We start from the raw sequence: 22,499 nt of genomic DNA, 5'->3' as shown, positions 1-22,499 counted from the left end.
TCTATTTAGATTTGGAAAATCAAATATTACTACTCCCTACTGGAGTAGTAGTATTGTAGCAGTATTTGATTCTTACTAAGTACTACTTTAGTAGTCATCATATACCTAGTAGACTAAAGTATGTTTCAGGAGTAGTATAATCTAGAAATATATTGGAAAAATTACCGAGAACGAAGGAACAATATCCGTGGTATTGAAAGATCTCAGGGCTCAGTGGGCGAAAGTTTGCCTCAAAGTGGTTAGTATAGCTTAGGTGGCGCCAACCCCGTTGGGGGAAAGGGGAGGGAAAAAGAATTAGAGTAAAAAGAACACCAATCAGATGGGCGGAAGAAATTTATTTTTTATTTTTTATTTTTTTTGGCTTTATTTATTTTCCAACAACTGGAAACAACAACTGCAAAATTTTACTTTCAGGACCTTGAACTACAGCAGTGTTAGTACTACTAGTAGTATCTACCTAGATAGTGCTAAGTAATTGTATCAATCTATAATCTAGCAACTGGTGGCTCAGTTACCGGGTCTCAATGAGCATCTATATCTATCTAGTACCTTCCCACTTACTCTGTTCTTAGAGAGAGGTGGGGTTCCATGGGAGGCTATCAGTATGTAGAATTAGGTGTCTAGTGGATATCCTTCTCACGGGCCTTTAAAGTGGACCTCTCTGTGTCTTGGCTTCCCTTTTCGCTGCCAATGAAGAACAGAGTACGGAGTAAGATATCATTCATTGGCTTTCCTATGCGGAAAATACCCGACTTTTTGCCTCCTCTGGCTAATACTTTCAATCAGCGTTTGGAACCGTAATTCGATCTCTACTGGTTTTAAAGTACCCAAACATGGTGGGTCTGTCGGGAGATCCTATCGTTGAATCTCTTATTTATATGATGACGTTCAAGGACTTTGATTTCTGAAGCTTGGCTTCCTCTTTTGATCGAGCACCTGAGACTGGTAAGACAGGGTGCTCCTGCGGTCTAGCCACTTTGACCTCTATATAATCTTGCCACAATCTTCTGGATTGCGTGCGATGATCGAATACACACCAAGTTGATCTCTCTGTATCAGAAATCCCTTGTGAGGTGTCAGGCTTAGGGAAGAGGCCGTCTACATACCATGCCGGCCCATCTCCATACCCACCCGCATGGCAGCACCTCTCTTGCTTCTAACCAAGAAGCAGAGAGCCCATCAGATACGGCTGCCTCTCCTCGGGTGCACTTGTCTCATGACGACGAAGATGCCATCGCAGAGATCCATCATACCCTGACCGAGATTAGCCATCATGATTCCCGACAAGGCTATCCCGAGCCGCACTCTTCGTTCGACAAGTTCTTAGAAGCAGAACTGCAAGCCGGACGGAAAAAGTCGAATCTCGGGGTTTGCTTTCAGTCACTGTCAACGTGGGGAGATGGGGAGGAGCACGCCAACGTCAAAACTCTGGGAACCGCGCTATGGCGCACCTTGACATTTCAGGATGTCTATGAATGGACCATTCAGCCCTGGCTCTCTAGAAAGGAACCACGCAGCGGCCGTTCGCTGATTCGGGATTTCTCCGGCGTTGTTCGAAGCGGGGAGATCATGCTGTAAGTATACCCATTTCTGCATTGGCCCGGTACCCGGGCAGATGTCCACAGACTCACGGCTCGACAGGGTTCTGGGACGACCAGGGGCTGGTTGTTCGACACTCCTCCGGACAATTGCCGGCCATCACTCTTCATTCCTTGGAGTGACAGGGTCTCTGGATTACTCTGGCCTCAGCTTAGAAGAGGTCAAAAAGCATTACCGTGGCCAAGTGGCCTATATCCCAGAAGATGATGTACATTTTCCTACACTTACGGTGCAACAGACCCTGGAGTTTGCACTGCAAAGTAAGACCCCCCAGAGGTATCAAGATCGGATCTCTCGTTATCTCGAAATTTACGGCCGCGTGTTCGGTATGTCTCACACGATGAATACCCTGGTTGGAAACGAGTACATTCGAGGTGTTTCTGGTGGAGAGCGCAAACGTATCTCGATCATTGAGTCTCTTGCTACAGATTCATCTGTCTCATGTTGGGATAATTCAACTAGGGGCCTCGATGCCTCATCCGCGCTGGACTATGCACGTAGTCTCCGAATCATGACTGACACGTGCGGAAAAGCTACACTGATGACGTTGTATCAGGCATCGGACGCCATCTACGATTTAGTTGATAAGGTTCTTTTGATTGACGAGGGACGTATGCTCTACCAAGGTCCGGCTCGTGAAGCAAAGCACTACTTTGAAGACTTGGGGTACGAGTGCGCTGAGATGCAGACGATTTCAGACTTTTTGACAAGCATCACGGTACCGGAAAGACGGAGGTTCCGACCGGGATGGGAGTGCCGTGCTCCCAAGGGGCCTATTGAGCTGGAGGAAGCGTTTCGTAAAAGCCCAGCCTATCAAAAAGTGCAGTACGATGTGCAGCACTATGAGGATCAGCGACTGGGAGGGAAAAGTGTTGGAACAACGCAGACTGACTCGGACAGCGGAAGCCTGGAAGACTTCAAAAAAGCCGTTCAAACCGACAAATCCCGGTTTGTCTCGCCCAAATCCCCGTATACGATCTCCATTTTCCGGCAGGTAGTGCTGTGTGCAAAGAGACAGTTGTGGCAGATTCAGGGCCATATGTCTCCTTTATATATCAAACTTATTTCCTCTGTCATCTACGGGTTACTGGTCGGCTCTATGTTCTACAATCAGCCGCAGACGACTGCAGGTATGTACTCTCGAGGCGGAATTATTTTTTACTCTTCTATTCTGCTTGCGTGGCTACAAATGTCCGAACTGGAGGAAGCAATGCAAGGGCGGGATATTCTCAGCCGTCAAAAGAAGTTTGCGTTTGTTCGTCCCAGTGCTGTGTGCTTGGCCAGGGTCATTACAGATATCCTCATAGCAGCGGTTGTTACATTTCTCTATTTGATCGTGGTCTACTTCCTGTCGGGCCTGAAGTCTGATGTAGGTTTCTATCCTTTTTTAAGGTTTGGTGTAAGAACATCCACTAACTGGTTAACTAGGCCGGAGCCTTTTGGATTGACTTCTTATTTGTCTACCTATGTACCATCTGCTTAACGGCACAGTTCCGATTGTTCGCGGCTGCATCGTCTAACTTCGAAGTCGCCTTGCGGTACTGTGGCGTGTCCGTACTCTTCTGTATTGTTTTCGGTGGCTACGTGCTTTCAGTAGATAGGATGATTGCCAATGTTCCTTGGGTTGGATGGATAGCGGTAGGATATCCAGGAAGATCCCATACTATGACTGATACTAATTCGTTCTCTAGTACATCACCCCGGCTCTTTATACCTATGAGGCTATGATGGCTGCGGAATTCCACAATACCAACTTCACTTGCTCACCGGAATCTGTTGTCCCCTCGGGTCCCAATTATACCGAAATTGCATATCAGACTTGTGGCTACGCGGGAAGCCAGATTGGGACCACGGTTGTGAACGGCGATAACTACCTAGCCGCCCAATACGGCTTTTCTTTTGGTCATGTCTGGCGTAATTTTGGGATTCTATGCCTCTTCACTGTGGTCTACATTGCCTGCACTTGTTGGCTGAGCGAAATTATGGAATGGGAGCCGGATAGTGCCGGTCCTATTCGATATAAGAAGTCTCGGAGGATCCCAGGACAAAGCCACAAGAAAGTTCAAGACGAAGAGAGCAGCCCTGTCCAGCGTAATGCAACGATGCCCGATGCAGATAACACCCGTGAAGAGTCTCGCCAAGCTATTACCGGGACAATGTCCACGTTTACTTGGGATAATCTGGAGCTATTCGTTCAAGTTGGGAAAGAGAACCGAAAGTTGCTGAACGGAGTCAGTGGATACTGCAAGCCGGGGACCTTAACAGCTCTGGTTGGTGCCTCCGGGGCAGGAAAATCAACATGTAAGTAAGGCTCTGTTACCTCCTCCCCCCGGGAGCTTTTCCGCTACTAACCATTGCAGTATTGACTGCCCTGACTCAGCGGCCGAGTTCTGGAAAGTTAACGGGCACTATGTACGTCGATGGACATGCTGTCGATGAGTCATTTAATCGTCAGATCGGATATTGCCAACAGATGGATATTCATGACGAAAGTAGCACTGTTCGTGAAGCATTCGAGTTTTCGGCTCTTCTGCGCCAGAGCCCGAAGGTGACCGATGAAGAAAAGATCTCGTACGTGAACACCGTCATTGAGACACTCGACTTGATTGATCTGCAGAACGCCCTTATCGGATCATTAGATATCGAGAAGAAGAAACGTGTCACCATTGGAGTAGAGCTCTGTGCGAAGCCCGAACTGTTACTCTTCCTTGATGAACCAACCAGTGGGCTCGATAGCCAAGGTGCTTCTAGCATCATTGGCTTATTGGGACGATTGGCTGACCAGGGACTGGCCATTCTTTGTACCATTCATCAGGCAAATCAGCAGCAATTCGAGGTGTTTGATCGAGTCTTGGCCCTTAGTCCTGGGGGAAGTACCTATTACTTCGGGGAAGTCGGAGAGTCTGGGCGTTCGATCTTCGAATATTTCTCCAAAAATGGATACCAGCCAGAGAATGTAACAAATGCTGCAGACTTCTTGATCGAAGTTGTTGTTGGTGGGATGAAAAATACTGTGCATCAAGTCGACTGGGCTGACGTGTGGAACCGATCCATAGAAGCCAGCATGGTCAAGGAAGACATAAGTGAAATCCGGAATAGAGGGGCAAAACTAGAAGCCTCTCTGGTTGCGAAGGAGCACTCCACGCCACCACTCTACCTCCAGATCGGCCTTTTAACCAAACGTACATTGCGGCAATACTGGAGGAGCCCGGAATACCCCTACTCCCGGCTCTATGCATCATTCCTGCACGCTGTGATTAACGGTCTCACTTACTTGCAGATTGGGAATAGCTCGACAGATTTACAGTCGAAGGCCTTCTCTTGCTTCCTAGTTCTGATGCTGGTACCAGAGTTCATAAACGCCATCTCTATGCGGTTTATCATGAATCGCGATATTTGGAAAGCGCGAGAAGGCCCTAGTGGGGTTTACGGATGGTTTGCATTCTGCACGGCCCAAATTTTATGTGAAATCCCGTACGCTATTGTCAGTGCTGTGATCTTTTATATGCTCTATTACTTCATTGTCGGACTTCCGTTGGGCTTCGCGGCCGGATATAGTTTCTTGATGTTCTTCCTTTTCTTTCTATTTGCCACATCATGGGGCCAGTGGATTGCGGCCTTGAGGTAAGTGTTCTTGTATCTGTCAGCCTTGGGCGTAGAATCTAAGCTGACTGTGATTACAGCGCCGACTCGATGGTAGCCGCCACTCTCGTGCCATTTTTTATCATTATGTGCGAGCTGTTCAACGGCATCCTTCAACCTCACGACAATATGCCCGCGTTTTGGAAATATACCATGTACTATGTCACGCCCTTCACTTACTGGATTGGGGGTGTTCTAATGGCCGTCCTGCGCGGCATGCCTGTCATCTGCGACAGTAGCGAGTTAACTATCTTTGAAAGCCCCCCGAATATGACTTGTGGAGAGTACGCAGGCCCCTGGCTTGCAGAGCACGGAGTAGGATACCTCTCTAACCCAGATGACACGAGCAAATGCGGGTATTGCAAGTACAGCTATGGCGATGATGTAAGTTCTTTTTCCGGAGCCCCTACCAGGACCTTTGCTCATCTCATCTCATCTCATCTTTTCATTTTTAAATGGGCATATAAAGACTAACAACACCACCTAGTATCTGTCCGGCATTGGCCTAGATCCATCCAAGTTGTGGCCATATTTCGGCATCTTCCTAGCATTTGTAATTTCGAACTACTTGATGGTTTATGTTCTTGTTTATGTGCGATCTGTGATGAAGCCGTTTTGGAGGCGCGAATAAAACACTTGATGAGACTATTTATATATAGTGAGATAGAGGATCATAGAGATAACATATAAAATCTGACAAGGTGGTTCGTTCTTCCTGTTATCAATACCAGGATCCGCAAGGAAGTTGTAGACCATGGTTCCATCCAATCAGCGCCTTCGGGAATGATAACTAGAAGCTAAACAGCATGGAGTATAGCACGAGGAGTACTCTGGAACAGCTAAAATGGGGAAGACACTATATATTGGAGGGAAACAACACCAACAGATGTGGCGAAGTACTCAATCTCCTAGAAGGGTCCTGAAGTATGACTCGGTTAAATTCTTTCACAGCTCCCGCTCTGCTAACAATGGCACCCTACTGTGAGTGTACACTTGTGGGAATCCACATCAAAGTTGTTGAATGAGGCCAAAGGGGGAAGAATATATATTGATATGTATTTCTGTTATCGAAGTAGGGTTTCAGTATCCAGTCTGAATCAGGCGTTTGAGGATGCAAAAGGTTGTGGTGGTGGTGCATCCCAAATAGGGTAACTCCGAATCGCTATCTCCGAGGATTCCCGACAGCGTAAGACCGAGACCCATTTCGCTCCGATCGTGACTTCATCATGGCGGATCAGGCCATCGGAAATTATTATCAGTCTGATAATCGCTTCTCTCTCTATTCTCCTGAATGTCAAGTCAATGACCAACGCATACAGCTGGATGGATACCCCGCCGTCTACTCCCTTAGCTGGCCTTATATTCTACTGCGTCGATCAACATATGTTCGCGTGATAGATTCAAGCCCTACCATTATGTACGAAGATCGCGCATCAGAACCTCACGTCGGACAATCGTCGACATCCCCGGATATAATTCCCCGACGGCGCAGACCAGCTCTTTCCTGCACAATTTGCAGACGTCGTAAGCTGAAATGCGACCGATCATTACCGTGTACACAATGCGTTAAGTCGAAGACTCCCGACCTTTGTGTTTATTCTGGACCCGCGCCCGCCCGGCCGTTAGATTCTCGCCCTACTCACAACCCTTCCGCCCGAGCCAGTGTGCCTAGTAGTCAGCCCAGTCCAGCCCACAGTGGGCTCTATGTGTTTGACTCGAAGCACCATTCATCAAATCGAATCAACAAGCCTAAAGGACGGCCCGAAGAAGTGCAAGAGCTTCGCCACCGCGTGCAGGTGTTGGAGAGTGCATTATCCAGAGCCGGGTCGATCCAAACGCCAGATAGCTCGGCGTGCGAATCTGTGTCAGACTATGGGCCCCGAATCGCCTCGGATTCGCAATATCTTAGCGATGATGTGAAATATCTACCAGAGAGAGCATGTTTTAGAGGAAAGAATGGGAAGACTAGATACTGTGGACGCTGTCATTCAGCTTTATCCTTTTCATTTGTGAGTGCCAACGTGCTTCTGTAAGATTATCGTGCTAACTTGGTCCAGTTCAAAGATGTTTTGTCCTATTTTCAAGGCCGACGCACGCAGAAGTCCAAAAGCGCGGAATATCTCAAACTGAAGAAATTCAGGGGTGAAACGCTATCTCGAGAGAAGCGAGATCATCAGCGTGCCTACCGTGAAAAAGCTTTCACGCTGGAAGAAATGATCCCACACCGAAGAGTCGCAGATGAGTTAGTCAACCTGTACTTGTCCACCTTTGAGACGACATATCGAGTCTTGCATGTTCCAACATTTCGCAAGCAGTATGAGGCATACTGGACGGGCAAGGAAACCACGGATATGGTCTTTGTTGCCAAGCTCCTGGCGGTGATGGCTGCTAGCAGCTGCTTCTTCAGCCCGACAACAAGACTGAACGAGACAGATACTTTGCACAGTGCTGCGGGAGGGTGGATTATGGCGGTACAATCATGGATGGCTTCCCTCAATGTTAGTTCGACAATTGACTTCAACATGCTGCAGATTCAGTGTATCTTGATCCTCGCACGCCAAGCCGACGCCACAGATGGGGATGTTGTCTGGATCTCTTCGGGCTCTCTTATCCGTTCTGCTATGATGATCGGGCTGCACCGTAACCCGGCGCGCTTTCCTAAAATGACTAGGTTTTGGGCCGAGATGCGTCGTCGCCTGTGGACTACCATTTTGGAGTTGGATCTGCAGTCAACATTAGATGGAGGAATGCCCCCTTCAAACGACTTGGACGAATATGATTGTGGCCCACCATCCAACTATGACGATGAAGACTTGGCGGAGGATATGACAGAAGAAGTTATTCCGAAGGACACGGCGGTGGTGACGCGCAGCAGTTTTCAGATTCTACTTTGGCGGTCGTTAGCATTGCGCGTTCGCATAGCAAAGTTGGTCAATAGCCTGAAATTCACCTTGTCTTACGATGAGGCGTTACGCCTGAGTGAACAACTAGTTCAGTATAGGGACGATGCATTGGCTTTGTTCTCTGATAATGCACCCACATCCATGCCTCCTGAGAGTCTGCAGTTTACCCGATCGTTCTTGGTGTTCATCATGATCAGGTTTTTACTTGTCCTTCACCGCCCGTTCTCTCTCAGTGTACAACTGTCACCAAAATTCTCCTACTCACGGAAGATTTGTCTTGAATCGTCTTTGGAAATGCTTTCTCAATTGGATGCTCCCGCCGTTAGCCTCCCAGAGGCACAGGCATGTCCACATCTGGGACAGCTAAGTGGAGGTATGTTCCGCGACGAGTATTTTCATGCCGCTATCACAGTCTGCGTTGAAGTTTTCCTACAGGCCAACGAGTTCTCATCTTCAAAGCAGTCTCCTGGCCAGCCCAGCTCACTGAGTTCTCTGAATGATTTGGTACGGTCCCAGCAGGACGTCTTGGTCCAGGCTGTGGAGCATACACTGGATACCTTTGGCAACCGGATATCCCCTCGAGGAAAAGGCTGCAAGGCATTTATCTTCCTTGCTATGGCCCTAGCATCTGTTAAGGCGCATCTGAACGGCGAGGACGGTGTCAGAAAAGTCGAACAGGTGGCTACAAAATCTATTAAGAACTGCGAGCGGATGATTCGAGGCGAGGCATGGACGGATATCCGGCGAGAGGGCCCTGTGGTTGTAAGTGTTTATACGTCGCTTGTTGACTTCTGCTAATTGGCTTATAGCCGGATGTCTCTACGCCGAGTTTGAATTCCGCAACACCTGAGATGCCGTTCGATCCTGCATTAGTTCCGTACGAGTCAGCGTCTATTTCCGTAAGCATGTCCTTACCTATCCCATACTCCCTGGCGCTGACAATTGACGGTTAGCCTCTTGACTTTGGAAATTTATTTGACACGGCGGATTATGGGTTACCGGAATTATGGAGCATGGACTTTCTAACGGGGTTTTGAAGGGCCGTTCGATATTGTTCTAAACGCGCGTGAAAGTCACGTGCCACGGGGCTATTTCAACGATCCGTAACCCCCACCACACTAAAACACCTCCAGAGAGCCAGATCCTTATCATGTCGTATGTTCGATGGTTTGCAGGCATTTCGTTTCGGAGCTAACATCGACAGAACCATCTGGACCGTTCTCGGTCTTCACGCTGCACCTGGGGAACAAGCCTCCAACCATGCCGTGGCCTATCTACTAGCTAGCTGGTTCATCTCATTTGGCGTATTCAGCGCGCGGGGGGAAAAGATTAAGCTCCGCCTCGATCACAACCAGGCCCCTCGCGAAGACCTCGCCAAGTACGGTGAGGCCGCTGTACAGTCGGGGAAAATTAGCCGGCAAACCTTGAATAGACTTAAGAGGCAAGAGGCCATCATGGCTAATTCAGCAGAACACTACCCCTTGTTTGTAGCTGCAAGTATGGAAACTTCTAACGTATCGATACGATGTGGAAGCGTGCTGACCCATTGTATAGTCCTTGTCGCCCTCCACGCGGGCGTGCCCAATGAAATCATTAACCGCATCGGACTGTGGTATGCAGTGTCAAGACTGGCATTCGGATTTTGCTACAAATACATTGAATCTTTCAAGCTGAGCTTCCTGCGGTCGGCATGTTGGTGGTCGAGCAATATTTGCTGTTTCACCGCTTTTTGGTTCGCTTCGAAGAAGCTGTGATTCAACGTTCTAATTCTTATTTTTGTTCATTTCTGTCTTCCAATGAGACAGTATAGTACCTATGACCACAATTTTATCACTATAAGTTTGAGTCTGTTTACCTCGGTGAGACCTTGATTGTTGAGGAAGCAGGTATATTGATCTATTGATCTTTTGCGGAGAAACCGAGGTTAAAATAAGCTGTAGTTGTGGACTGTAAAATCCAGTAGGGGGAAATGACCGTCTGCTTGCATTGAGCCCTTGCGGCTTAGATATGTGTTAATTATCTTCGGTTTGAAAAATCGCTACAACAGCTGACTCGTGCTAAGACTGGGAACCACAGGGAATAGAAAGAATATTCTACCACGGCCATATAATTTCCGAAGATCTCTCGATGAGTAGCTGATTGGTGGAAGTATAAAATCCCACCAAAATTCTGGCCAAACCAACGCGGATACTATACCCCAGACTCCAGGCTTACCAACATCCTACTAGCTATTGGGATCATACCCCATGCGGAGAAGCATTGATGTTGTGACATTTCCGGTGGGTGGATCCTATTTTCTCGGATAAAGATATTGGTAGGGAACAAGCTGTCTTACAGGCGGAGAAACTTCTTGTTGAGTTCCTTGGAATCTGACTCGTACCATTGCTTGGGTTAACTAAGTTATTACAATGGGTGATATAACGGAGCCCGTCTTCAGATGCCAATTGAGCCGTTGCATCGATCAATAAGCATCATGAAAGTCCTCCTTGCAATGCTCTTCGCGAGCGCGGTCACCAGTATCGCGGTCGACCGTCTCATCCCTGGAGCACAGGTCATCCCTGAGAGCGACGGAAAGGCCTTAGAGGGTGTCGGTGGCCATCATCACAGGTATCATGATCGTCGCACCGTAACCATTCGACCATCGCGAAATGATACCGATGATATCTCAAAGGACTTTCTCTGGGGAATCAAACGTGCCAACCATGGAGGACGACTTCTTCTCAAGAAAGGAGAAAAGTACGTAATTGGTAGGAAGCTTGACCTGACATTTTTAGACAACATCGAGGTGCAGCTGGACGGGGAATTGAAGGTACGTTGGTTCTTCTCGGTTCGGCGTTCTGCAGTATAATAGGCCCAGCCCACTGATAGAATAGTTTACCGACGATGTACCCTACTGGCAAGAGAACAATTTCTATTACGATTTCCAGAAGTCCATCTCCTTCTGGCGATGGGGCGGACAGGATATCAAGATCTTTGGGACTGGTGTGTTGAACGGAAATGGTCAGAGGTGGTACAACGAGTTTGCAGGGCAAGAAATCTTGGTGTGATCTTTGAATAGCGCACATATCAAGTGACTTTTACTAATGGTGTTAGGATCCTAACAATGACTACTATCGCCCGATCTTATTTTTGACCGAAAATGCAACCCGTATCTCGGTTGAAGGTATCACGCAATTAAACTCTCCGTGCTGGACGAACTTTTTCGTTCAGTCCAAAGATGTATCATTCAATGACGTTTTCATTCATGCATTCTCTACAAATAAATCCGTGGGTTTACCTCTCGGATTCGTGCTTTCTTGCGTACTGATTAGGAACACAGGCTGAACCCAAAAACAGCGATGGCTTCGACTCGCTGAATGTAGACGGGTTGAGGGTTACGAACACTCGGGTTAATGTTGGAGATGATTGCTTCTCGCCCAAGCCGAACACCACTAATATCTTTGTGCAAAACCTGTTGTGCAACAATACCCATGGAGTCAGCATGGGTAGCATCGGGCAGTACCCAGGGGTAATGGATATCATCGAGCATGCATACATTGAGAATGTGACTTTGTTGAATGGACAGGTGAGTCAAACATCGAGATGGAAGTCCATACACCATCACTAAAAACGACAGAACGGGGCGCGCCTTAAAGCGTGGGCTGGCCAGGCCGTCGGCTATGGCCGTATCAACAACATTACGTACAAGAATATTCATATTGAAAACACAGATGCTCCGGTAGTCCTGGATCAATGCTATTTCAACATCGACGCGGCGGAATGTGCCCGGTACCCCTCTCAGGTAAACGTGACTAACATTATTTTCGAGAATATCTCAGGCACCTCATCTGGGAAGAATGGCAAGGTGGTGGCTGATCTTGTGTGCTCGCCTAACTCGGTGTGCTCAAATATCCAGTTGAAGAATATCGATCTGACCAGTCCAACTGGGGGCCCACCAGTTGTTGTCTGTGATGGGGTTCAGGGGGGTATTGGGGTGGACTGTCAGGCTTCGAGTGACTGAAATGTAGTTTTGTTAGCCTAGCGAAGGACATGAAGTTCAGTTCAAATAACACGGTTGTAGTTTTGCTGATGATTCCTCTTGGTCTTACCAACCCCCCTCCTCTTTTTTCTTTTTTTCCTCTTTCATCTATTCTTTGAAAGCATTTGGCTCCTATAGTACCCTTTATCATTTCAGCAAGGTACATGCTTTCCATTCCTATATAATCTTCTTTAACGCCACCGCACTAGATTCTCTCTATACTACATTATACATTGCACAGAAGTTGCCAGAGCCAATCGAGAAGAGAGTAACCTTTACTCGTCATCCCATTGATACCTAACCCCTGCGATTGGCTAGTTGCGGATGAGGACCTTGGGTTGACTCCGAAACTAGGTACCTTGCAAGACATCTCATTAGGGCACAGAGCAAGTACCTTTGGAGCCGGAAGGGAGACCTAGCATCACAAACCAATCATAAGCACGATTATAAATTATATTCCAATGTGTAGCTGTGAACCTTGGGGGTGAGAATGAATAGAAGTATATAAATGTTTTAATGTTTGGTTTAGCAGGCGACGCCCCTGAATCAGTCCTTAGCACTTTTATATCGTCTCTCCTACACTATACGATTACTAGTACCCGATCGCCTACTAGGATGACGATCAATTCGGGCCCAGAAACCCTCGCCATTCCCGTATCCAACAACATCCTTGGAGCTAAGGGAAGCCGACAACTTCCAGTCACTCTTCTGTCGGGATTCCTGGTACGCAAAACAGTCCACTTTCCCTCACATGCTAGGAGGAAGATCCTATTAACGAGATAAAAACAGGGTAGTGGAAAGACAACACTCCTGGAACACATTCTACAATCGGATCATGGATTCAAGATTGCAGTCATAGTCAATGATATGAGCAGGTATGTGCCGGCAACACTCTCTCACAGGGATCATCGCCAAGATGAACACAGTAAAATTATCTTAACAAGCAAGTAGTCTAAACATTGATGCAACTTTGATCAAGAACCACCGCGTGTCCCAAACAAAGGAGAACCTCATTCAACTCCAGAACGGATGTATCTGCTGCACACTACGTGGAGATCTGCTGGAGGAACTAGCCCAACTTACAAGGCAGGACGACGTACAATATGTCGTGATTGAGAGCACGGGGATTAGCGAACCAATGCAGGTAGCGGAGACCTTCACAGCGGAATTCAGCGCTGCCATGCAGGAGGCTGACGTCGCCGACGAAGAGGGGAAGAAAATCCTCAGCCAGATGTATGCCTCCTTCACTCTCCTATGCACATCTGGAGACAATCATACTAATGACAAGATAGTGTGGAACTAGGGGGTCTCCACAAATTGGCCAGACTCGACACAACAGTTACTGTTATCGACGCCTTCAATCTCCTTCCTAACTTCGACACAGCGGAGTTCCTTTCTGATCGCTACGGTGGAGAGGTCGTTCCGGAAGATGAAAGAACCATCTCCGACCTCATGGTGGATCAGATTGAATTTGCGGATGTGATCATCATTAACAAGATTGAGACTATTGCCGAGAAGACCCGGGAGAGGCTTAGATCTATTCTAAAGCTCCTCAATCCAGATGCCAAGGTGCTTGAGACAAGCTATTCCAGGGTTGACGTCAACGAAATATTGGACACGGGGAGATTCAATTTCCTCAAGGCGGCATCGGGAGCTGGATGGTTGAGAAGCTTGCACGAGATGACAAAGAGGGAGACCGGCAACGGGGACAGGTTGGCTCCTGTTCCCGAGACTGTTGAGTATGAAACTCTCTCCCTCAATCTCAAAAAAAAACATACATGTTGAGGCTAATAATGGTGAAGGTATGGTATCAACAATTTCGTGTACAAAGCCCGTCGTCCCTTCCATCCGCGGCGACTTTTCAGTTTAATTCACGACAAATTCATTCTTCTTCAAAATTCCGAGGCAGAAGCCGAAGATGAGGACGAGCAAGAGTGTGCAAGCGAAGGAGAAGAAAATAGTGATGAGGAAGAGGAGGACGAAGAAATGGAAGATTTCCCCCAGCCCGACCCTGAGGTAATCCTGTCAAACAAGCGTTCTCACCCTGTCCTCCGTCCCATTTTGCGTTCCAAAGGCTTCTTCTGGCTTGCCACTCGCCCTTACCAATTTGGTGAATGGAGTCAAGCTGGTGGCATGCTCACCGTTGGATGTGGTGGGCCTTGGTTCGCCGAAGTACCAGAAGAGGCATGGCCGGAAGATGCAGATGTGAGGAAGTCCATTGAAGACGACTTTCAGGAGCCATGGGGCGATCGACGACAGGAGATCGTATTCATTGGTGAAGGGATTGATACGGCTGCCATTACAGATTTACTAAATGAATGTTTGTTAAGCGATGGGGAAATGGAAAAGTGGGGGAGAATTATGAAGACGAAGAAACTATCAAAGACCGAAATCCAGGAGAACATGATGCAGACCTGGGAGGATGGATGGGAGGAGTGGCCGTCCTTCGAGGAGGAATTGCCTGAGCAGATGGAAGGAAAGCATCGCATTAGTGAACACGTAGGGCATGGGCATATCCATAACCACAACCCACCCCTTAAAAAAGGAATGATGGCATAGACATGTTTAGCACTCATAATAGCTGTTATATAAAAGCATTAAAAAAGAATCATATATCATAGCATATCATATACACGTTAAACGAAAAGCCAATTACCAGTCATCCACCCTACGCATCCTTAGATGCATCCCCTCCACCGGTTTAGTTGTCACGGCACCCGCGATATGGATCTTCTGCTTGGGGTCCTGCATCTCAAAGCGAAAGCGGCCAACGACCCCAGCGACAGCACAGCGTAACTCGGCCCGGGCAAAATCCTTTCCGATGCATGAACGCTGCCCGTGAAGAAAAGTGATCTGGGCGAAGTTGGTAGATGCGCCGCCGTTGTTGTTGACAACAGGGTGGCCATTCTTGTCTGTGTCAATCCATCGTTCCGGCTTGAATTCTTCACCATCTTTACCCCAGAACTCTGGGCTGCGGTTGATGGCGTATGGGCACAGAAGGATCCGAGTCCCTTTGGGGATATGTTTGCCGGCCACCACGCTGTCACGAACGGCTTCACGTAAGGTGATAGGGACTGTGGGGTACAGACGGAGGACTTCCTGACACACACCATTGAGAAGGGGGAGAGTCTCGAGGTCGCTCCATATGATGGGGTGGCTCCCAGAAGGGATACACTCACGAATCTCTGCACGGAGACGTTCCTGGATATCGGGGTGGAGGGTGAGAAGGTAACAGGCCCAGGTGAAAGCGCTTGCAGTTGTTTCGTGCTAGAGAGCATGTTAGTTTCACCTAGGATTTAGTCACAAATGTTAGAACGAAGAAGAACAAAAAGACATACACCGGCGGCTAAGAAAGTCAACATTTGGTCAATCAACTCATCGTCCGTAAAGTCGCCGCCCAGCATCATGGTACCAAGAATGTCGGCCTCAAGCTCCTTGGCCGTTGCCTTGGTTTCCCTGATGGACGTCCGCTTCTCATGGACGATATCTCTGCAGAGATCACGCAGGTACCCAGTCTCATTGTCAACTACCTTGTTCAGACGCCAGGGGATGCGACGTGCGAACCATTGTGGTAGAGCGAAGTTAAAGGCCAAGAAGGCCATCTTTTCTTTAGTTGGTTCTAGGATAGCCAAAAAGCTGTCGGCCACTTTGTTCTCAGGGTTGTGCAGGGAGCGGAAGTCGCGACCCATAGCGGCTGGTCCGATGATATCGAGGGTGAGGCGACTGATATCTGTCAGTGGTGTGTTCCTCTCAAGACCTAGTCGTAAGATAGGGAATACCTTGCCCAGACGCTCATCTCAACCTTCCCCTCTCCGCTTACTGGATTCGTAGCATCCATCGGATTTTGGGTCATTTCTTTCTCCAGCTCGCTCATCAAGAGCCCGGTCTTCTCCCACATCAATGAATACAAAGCTCTGATGTTTTTGACATTGAAAGATGGGGTCAGAGCCCGGCGCTGTTTCTTGTGTGCACTGCCCTCCGATAGAATTAATCCAAACCCTATGATCCGGGCGAGAAAGTCGCGTGCCCGCCATGGTTTTTCAAAGTCATAGGTATTGGTGCTCATGATGTCGAGCAAGGCCTGGTGGTTGGTAGCCAGTAGGTAGCTTCGGTTGAGAATATCGCGGAAATGGATGAGGCCTTCATTAGGGATGGTCTTCATCCACTCCAGCGGCAAGCGACCGCGAGGATCGTCGAAGATGATCCGGGCATTGTTGAGGTTGCCCTAATATTCTTGTCAGCTAAGTCTCTCAGGACATGATGATGGGAAATACCGAAACTGTTGGTAGATGGCGCAATGGTGTGACAAAATACGGATAGATCAAGATGCTCCAGATGGCTACGAGCGCCAGATTGACTCCTACCGAGCCCAAAGTGACCGTGCGGAAGGTGAGATCTATGAGGATAGTACGCTGTAGCAGGAAACCTTCGAGGAGTGAGAGACTGACGAAGGCCAGCCGCGAGTCCATGGTTGGTTGCACCAGATAATGGAAAGGTATGAAAGCTCAGGGGCCCAACAATCTGGGGTACAGGGGAGAAAATATATTCTTTTATCCACTTCATGTTGGGGTAAAGCTTCAAGATTAAATTAACCCCACAGATCGACTTGTTGACCTCGGTTGGAGGGGGACATATGATACTAAGAATTACTCTAGATTAATGACTCGACTAGCAGGATGACCCACGGACCAGAAGCCTTTCAGGCTAGATATTGAAACAGACTTATATCCTGAATTGTGGGGATTCGGAAGCCCTAATTCTGAGACTCCCTGTCTCTGTCTGGTCCTAAAATTGCTATTCTAAAGATTTGGGATCCTATAAATATAGATAGATGCCTGTACTTCTAGGGCTACCAAGGTTCCGATACAGCCTGATTCTAGCCAGGGAAAACTTAAAACATATAATATGATATAATTTAGAGTGAAAAGAGAGAGAGAGAGAGAGAGATTCTATTATCCAGATGATCGATCAACGCCAATCTCATATGATCGCCATAAGTTATGTGAACCCCAACGATAATACTTAGAGTAATCTTCGCGAACCGTCTAGTCAGGAAATTTGGGTCATTCTTCGGGGATTTTAGTGCATATAATATGCACATTTCATTCCTTATGAGCTCCACTTTTGCAAGGATCGGCGTTCGCAACCCTTGCCGGATGTGGCAATCATCACCACTCTCCCCAAAGAAGCATCTTGTTACACCATGTGAGAACCTCGGTCATTGATACCGGGCTTCTGTATGCTACTTATATTCCTTATATCTGGACCTGTATAGGGCGAAGATATATAGTTCAATCTATTATATCAGCTCCCGCCATCGATTCTTAATTAGTAGTTCCATAAACAATCTATACATACTACTATAACCGCCATGTCTCTCGATCAATCTCTCCAACTTCTTCGCCATTGGAGCCAGACGGCCCTCGAACACCTCCCTCCTCAGGCACAAGATGTATTCCTTCATCCATTGGTACCAAAAGCTTTGACGGCCCTCCTAGCTTTGGGCATTATCCGCAAGGCTAACCGCGCACTGGGGTATTGGGCGGCAAATAATTGGCAACGCGCTAAACCCTGGAAAAACGAGGGCGAGCTAGTTTTATTAACTGGTGGATGCAGTGGTATCGGCAAGCAGATCATGGAGGACCTTGCAAAAGCCGGAGTCCGGGTGGTGATACTTGATATTCAAGAGCCATCATTCCAACTGCGTAAGTCCCCTTCCTGCACCCAGAAACTATCCCAACTAATGACCCGTAGCATCCAACGTCGCTTTTTACAAAGCCGACATCACCACCTCCGAAAATATTCGCAATGTAGCAGAGAAGATCCGCGCAGCGCACGGTGATCCCACGGTGCTGGTCAATAATGCTGGTGTCGGACACGATGGTTGCATCCTCGATGAGCCGGAGGCTAAGATCCGGCAAACCTTTGAGGTCAACACGGTGTCGCATTTTCTAATGGTGCGCGAATTTTTGCCTAGCATGATCAAGCAGAATCATGGGCATGTCATTACCATTGCGAGCATGGCCAGTTTTGCGGCACTAGGTGAGTTGGTGGACTATTGCTGTTCTAAGGCGAGTGCATTGGCGTTCCACGAGGGATTGGGCCAGGAACTACGACTCTGGTACAAAGCTCCGAAAGTTCGAACTAGGTATGTTCTCCAGGTTTCGGTGGTTGTTTGCAGAGTGTATATATGGGGTGCTAATGGTGGCAGTGTCATTCATCCTCTCTGGGTCAAAACCCCCATGATCCAACCATTAACCGACGTGGGCGACCATTTCAAACAACCCGTCCTCACACCGGAATTGGTGTCAGCTGCTGTGATCAAACAGATACTTACCCAGAGTAGCGGACAGGTCATCCTACCAAACTATCTCAGCCCGATTAGCCTCGTCAGGGCCCTGCCGTCCTGGTTGCAGGAAGCTGCCCGTGGAAGAGCTTCGAGGGATCTGAGAGTTTTGAGAGATGTACAGGAAGCTAAGGGCTTGTAGTTATTCTATTATTTCTTGTTTCCTTTTCTGTGCAAGATAATATATGATTTTTGTTATTATATCCAATGCCTTACGTACACCAAATACAAAAGAGATATTTAAAGCATACGCATCCCTTATTCAGACTATAATACTCGGAGCGTAGGTGGGAACAAGTATCCATTGGGCTTGGAATAAGATTGTTTGCTTAAGAGGTCTCTTTAAGAAGGGGAGGAAAGGTGGGAAACATTATATTCGTCTGTAGAGATAGGGATAGAATTTGAATATAGGTGATCTCCAAACAATGTCTATTTCTTAGGAGTATATAGCTAGCTTGCTAGCTAGATAGATAAACATATATCAAAAAAGCGCTTGACTCGTTTCTATAAGGTCTCTCGCAACCAACTCTTGACTCGTTTCCCCTGTTCTGTCTCAGTCTGGTCCCCAATGTACAAGTTGTAAATTGGTGCGACATGACCCTCCCGATGGCCAACACAAAACTCCACATCTGGGAAGCCCTCCTACTCGCATTAGATGAAAAGGGATCACATTGCTAACACAATTTGGGAGCTTACCTTGAATTTCGTTACGAAGTCCTGAATAATCGGGAAAAGGATTTCACTACCGCCGGCACAAACTAAGACCTTCTTCACCGGAAACGTCGTATACCACTCTGTCGGCGCACTGGATAAATCGGTATAGTAATCACGCTTGGCAGTTCCCAGGTAGGCGCTGGCCCATGGGCCAGCTACCGCGGGCGTGATTAGATCCCCCCGAGAATCGATGTCTTGTCCCGAATAATCCGTCTCCATCGACGTCCAGGGAGCGATCATGACCGCGCCGCGTAGATGCTCGGATAGGTTCACTGGGACAATAGCAGGGTGAGGATGAGCCAAGTGAGACAACACACCGCCGACCATGTTCCCTCCTGCCGAATCACCGCCCAGGAGGATATGTCCCGGGGAGCGATTGGTCTGGTCGACTACGTATCGCAGGGCTTCCACAGCTTGCCGAATCTGTGTGGGATAAGTTGCGTGCGGCGCCAATGTGTACGTTAGACTGAAAACTGCCAGCGATTTATTGGCACGCGCACTGTCAGCGATCAGGCGAGCGAAGAAATTGAAATAACCCAAGTTCGCAGGGAGGGCAAATCCGCCGCCTAGGGGGCGATTAGCATGCATGAAAGGATAAGTAAGACAAATGATGCGTGTAACACATGCCGTGATACCAAATTAAGATATTATCAGCATTGCGGTCTCCAATCCAATGCCCTAACGCTCCGTGTCCTAAGTCTACGGTGTCCGCTACTTTCTTGGCCTTGCGCACGTACTGATCGTAGATCTTATTCGTTGGAGGCATCACATACCTGTACGGTTAGTGAGGTTCACGCTCGAGGTACGGGATTCGAAGCGAGGTTGCATACTGCATCTGTGCAATCGATAGTCGAGTGGTTGCCTTCCGGAATGCGGCATATCCCACATGTAAAAACCAGCTTTTAGGATAGGACGACGAGCGCCAAATCCCCGTGAACATTGACCACACGACCGTGAGGCAGAGTGACACAAGAGCGGGAAAAAAGTCGAACTTCTCCGCGAGGGAGAGAGGAATTGCGGTGTTGAGCATGGTTACTGATTGTTGCAATGTCATACGACGGCATTACATGGTCATGGACCCATGTACCTTGTCGAAGGGTTCTGTATATTTATTCTCTAATACAAGCTAGGAGCCCCTTTCTCTCCCTTAGAAAGAGAGAGAGCAAGTAACCTCTTCATGTGAGACATCGCAACCATTACCCGATTAGGCATGGATTGTCTCCATTGGCGATCTTCGGCACGGCCTTTTGATCCTCGGCCTTTTCCCCAGACTGCCGGGTCCATAATTTCTCTGCCGAAACCTATTTTATATTCTAATCCCCCGCTCTTCGTCGCTCTCCTCATTTTCTAGAGCTCGCGACGATTTCTCGTTCCGGAAATGGGGCCAACCGAGGCATGTGAAGTGGTAGATATCCATTCCATTACATATAAAAGACTACCAACAAAGATCGTGTGGATATCTCTGCCACCTTAAAGCATTCTGTGAGTATGGAACAACCTCTGGATGTCATCATTATTGGTGCCGGCATCTCCGGCATCAACGCTGCCTATCGTCTGAAGTCTCAGAACCCTAAGCTTCGCTATGTCATTCTCGAAGCCCGCAGTAACCTAGGGGGCACCTGGGATCTCTTCAAGTATCCCGGGATTCGCTCTGATTCGGATCTCTTTACATTTGGCTTTTCTTGGAAGCCATGGGACCAGGGAAACCCCATCGCCGACGGGCCCTCCATTGTCAAGTACATGAACAATGCGGCTGAGGAGCATGGTGTAAAGAAGCATATTCTCTTCGAACATCGTCTTCTCGGCGCGGACTGGTCGTCGACGGAGAACACCTGGTCTCTGAGCGTCGAGCATGAAGGCCGAACCAAGCCATTCTCGGCTCGGTTTATAGTATTTGGTACCGGGTATTACGACTACCACACGCCTCTACAGAGTGAAATCCCGGGGCTGGACAAGTTTCAGGGAGAGGTCATCCACCCACAGTTCTGGCCCGAGGACTTAGACTATAGCGGCAAGAAAGTTGTCATCATCGGTAGTGGTGCGACTGCTATAACACTCCTTCCCAACCTAGCCGAGAAGGCTCAGCATGTTACCATGCTTCAGCGCAGTCCGACTTATATCCTTTCTCTCCCGAATCAAAACCGTTCATGGTTGAGCTATATTCTCCCCGCAGCCGTCGATCGCAAAATCCAGCGTTTGAGATGGCTACTCTCTTCGCGCCTGTTCTTCCTCTTCTGCCAGGCCTTCCCAACAGTCTCCCGATTCATTCTCCGTTTGTCCGTCTCCCGCCAGCTGCCGTCACATATTCCTTTCGACCCTCATTTTCGTCCGCGATACAATCCTTGGGATCAGCGTCTTTGCGTATGCCCCGATGGTGACTTCTTTAAGAGCTTGCACACCGGTCGTGCAGATGTGAAGACCGACACCATCCGCGAGGTCACAGCCTCTGGCATAGCCCTCGACTCGGGAGAGAAGCTGGACGCCGATCTGATCATCACAGCCACTGGCCTGAAGCTACAACTTGCGGGCGGAGCCTCGCTCACGGTTGACGGCATCCCTCAATATATTCCCGAGAAGTACATCTGGCACGGAGTCATGTTGCAAGACCTTCCCAATGCTGCTTTTGTCATCGGCTACACCAACGCATCTTGGACATTGGGCGCTGACGCCACCGCGCAGTTCCTCTGCCGACTTCTCAAGGAATTGGATCAACGGGGCGCCAAAGCCGTCGTGCCACGGTTGAGTCCCGCCACTGCAAAAGAGATGCAACCACGTCGACTGCTGAATCTCAATTCTACCTACGTGACTAAGGCAGAGCGGCACCTACCCAAGGCGGCTGACAGGGGACCATGGCTGCCAAGGGATAATTATCTCGATGACATCAAGTTTGCGAAGAAAGGCCGGATCGACGAGGACATGGAGTTTTTGGGTGAGAAGAAATTGCTGTAGCTTGGATATATGAATCCCCCCTTTTCCATTCGAGTTAAGAAGATTGAGAGGTTTCTGTTTGTTTGTTTAAACATGTTTATAGCCACGTCTTACGAATGTCGAAATACCATTTCTTGTATATTCCATAATGTGAACACGCGAGAACTATGTATACACACACATATAGTTCTTGGACAAAAAGTCTACGTAATTTCCCGCAACCACCAAAATATATATAATAATCGGAACATCATAATCTCACATAAAACAACCAGATATTATTATTTTTATAAGATATTCAAATATATGATAGCTATATTGTATATAAAGAATGGTATATATTTTATTT

At 48.1% G+C, this 22,499-nt stretch overlaps 8 protein-coding genes across 8 annotated transcripts; 6 read left to right on the top strand and 2 right to left on the bottom strand.

Moving 5' to 3' along the window:
• The first annotated feature begins 828 nt into the window (after nt 1-828).
• Nucleotides 829-5,962, top strand: BDW43DRAFT_293094 (putative ABC multidrug transporter). Its single transcript, XM_032043786.1, has 7 exons — nt 829-1,574; nt 1,642-2,968; nt 3,028-3,237; nt 3,291-3,900; nt 3,960-5,223; nt 5,283-5,625; nt 5,729-5,962. The coding sequence occupies exons 1-7, from the start codon at nt 1,108-1,110 to the stop codon at nt 5,870-5,872; spliced, it is 4,365 nt and encodes a 1,454-aa protein (XP_031894639.1). The 5' UTR covers nt 829-1,107; the 3' UTR covers nt 5,873-5,962.
• A 505-nt stretch (nt 5,963-6,467) lies between these two features.
• BDW43DRAFT_316490 (putative C6 transcription factor) lies at nt 6,468-9,181 on the top strand (the record flags this gene model as incomplete). Its single annotated transcript, XM_032048313.1, has 4 exons — nt 6,468-7,250; nt 7,299-8,906; nt 8,954-9,043; nt 9,098-9,181. 4 exons carry the CDS (start codon nt 6,468-6,470, stop codon nt 9,179-9,181), a joined length of 2,565 nt encoding a protein of 854 aa, XP_031894638.1.
• A 113-nt stretch (nt 9,182-9,294) lies between these two features.
• Nucleotides 9,295-9,898, top strand: BDW43DRAFT_316489 (MAPEG family protein; the record flags this gene model as incomplete). The annotated part of the gene is made up of 3 exons (XM_032048312.1): nt 9,295-9,299; nt 9,349-9,641; nt 9,699-9,898. The coding sequence occupies 3 exons, from the start codon at nt 9,295-9,297 to the stop codon at nt 9,896-9,898; spliced, it is 498 nt and encodes a 165-aa protein (XP_031894637.1).
• A 737-nt stretch (nt 9,899-10,635) lies between these two features.
• On the top strand, nt 10,636-14,721 carry BDW43DRAFT_323500 (CobW domain protein; the record flags this gene model as incomplete). The annotated part of the gene is made up of 9 exons (XM_032049756.1): nt 10,636-10,953; nt 11,018-11,185; nt 11,238-11,411; nt 11,464-11,709; nt 11,761-12,117; nt 12,952-13,037; nt 13,114-13,395; nt 13,455-13,901; nt 13,965-14,721. 9 exons carry the CDS (start codon nt 10,636-10,638, stop codon nt 14,719-14,721), a joined length of 2,835 nt encoding a protein of 944 aa, XP_031894636.1.
• An 82-nt stretch (nt 14,722-14,803) lies between these two features.
• Nucleotides 14,804-16,631, bottom strand: BDW43DRAFT_323498 (cytochrome P450; the record flags this gene model as incomplete). The annotated part of the gene is made up of 4 exons (XM_032049755.1): nt 14,804-15,429; nt 15,501-15,885; nt 15,942-16,387; nt 16,437-16,631. 4 exons carry the CDS (start codon nt 16,629-16,631, stop codon nt 14,815-14,817), a joined length of 1,641 nt encoding a protein of 546 aa, XP_031894635.1. The 3' UTR covers nt 14,804-14,814.
• A 902-nt stretch (nt 16,632-17,533) lies between these two features.
• On the top strand, nt 17,534-18,650 carry BDW43DRAFT_323496 (SDR family oxidoreductase; the record flags this gene model as incomplete). Its single annotated transcript, XM_032049754.1, has 3 exons — nt 17,534-17,867; nt 17,917-18,310; nt 18,374-18,650. 3 exons carry the CDS (start codon nt 17,534-17,536, stop codon nt 18,648-18,650), a joined length of 1,005 nt encoding a protein of 334 aa, XP_031894634.1.
• Nucleotides 18,651-19,012: 362 nt separating this feature from the next.
• On the bottom strand, nt 19,013-20,252 carry BDW43DRAFT_304346 (lipase/thioesterase family protein; the record flags this gene model as incomplete). The annotated part of the gene is made up of 4 exons (XM_032045586.1): nt 19,013-19,150; nt 19,205-19,788; nt 19,850-19,995; nt 20,053-20,252. 4 exons carry the CDS (start codon nt 20,250-20,252, stop codon nt 19,013-19,015), a joined length of 1,068 nt encoding a protein of 355 aa, XP_031894633.1.
• A 359-nt stretch (nt 20,253-20,611) lies between these two features.
• BDW43DRAFT_293078 (flavin-containing monooxygenase) lies at nt 20,612-22,272 on the top strand. The gene has a single exon (XM_032043785.1). It carries the CDS (start codon nt 20,711-20,713, stop codon nt 22,169-22,171), a length of 1,461 nt encoding a protein of 486 aa, XP_031894632.1. The 5' UTR covers nt 20,612-20,710; the 3' UTR covers nt 22,172-22,272.
• Nucleotides 22,273-22,499: the final 227 nt, after the last annotated feature.

This window comes from Aspergillus alliaceus (assembly GCF_009176365.1).
Source record: "Aspergillus alliaceus strain CBS 536.65 unplaced genomic scaffold BDW43scaffold_76, whole genome shotgun sequence".
Taxonomy (NCBI): Eukaryota; Fungi; Ascomycota; class Eurotiomycetes; order Eurotiales; family Aspergillaceae; genus Aspergillus; species Aspergillus alliaceus.
Note: the sequence above shows the minus strand (reverse complement) of the source record. Positions and strands in the feature narration are given on the sequence as shown.

Coding starts and splice junctions, on each gene's coding strand:
- BDW43DRAFT_293094 (XM_032043786.1), top strand. CDS start 1,108: ATGCCGGCCCATCTCCATACCCACCCGCATGGCAGCACCTCTCTTGCT. Junction 3,901..3,959: donor CGGGGCAGGAAAATCAACAT/GTAAGTAAGGCT, acceptor TAACCATTGCAG/TATTGACTGCCCTGACTCAG. Junction 5,626..5,728: donor AGTACAGCTATGGCGATGAT/GTAAGTTCTTTT, acceptor AACACCACCTAG/TATCTGTCCGGCATTGGCCT.
- BDW43DRAFT_293078 (XM_032043785.1), top strand. CDS start 20,711: ATGGAACAACCTCTGGATGTCATCATTATTGGTGCCGGCATCTCCGGC.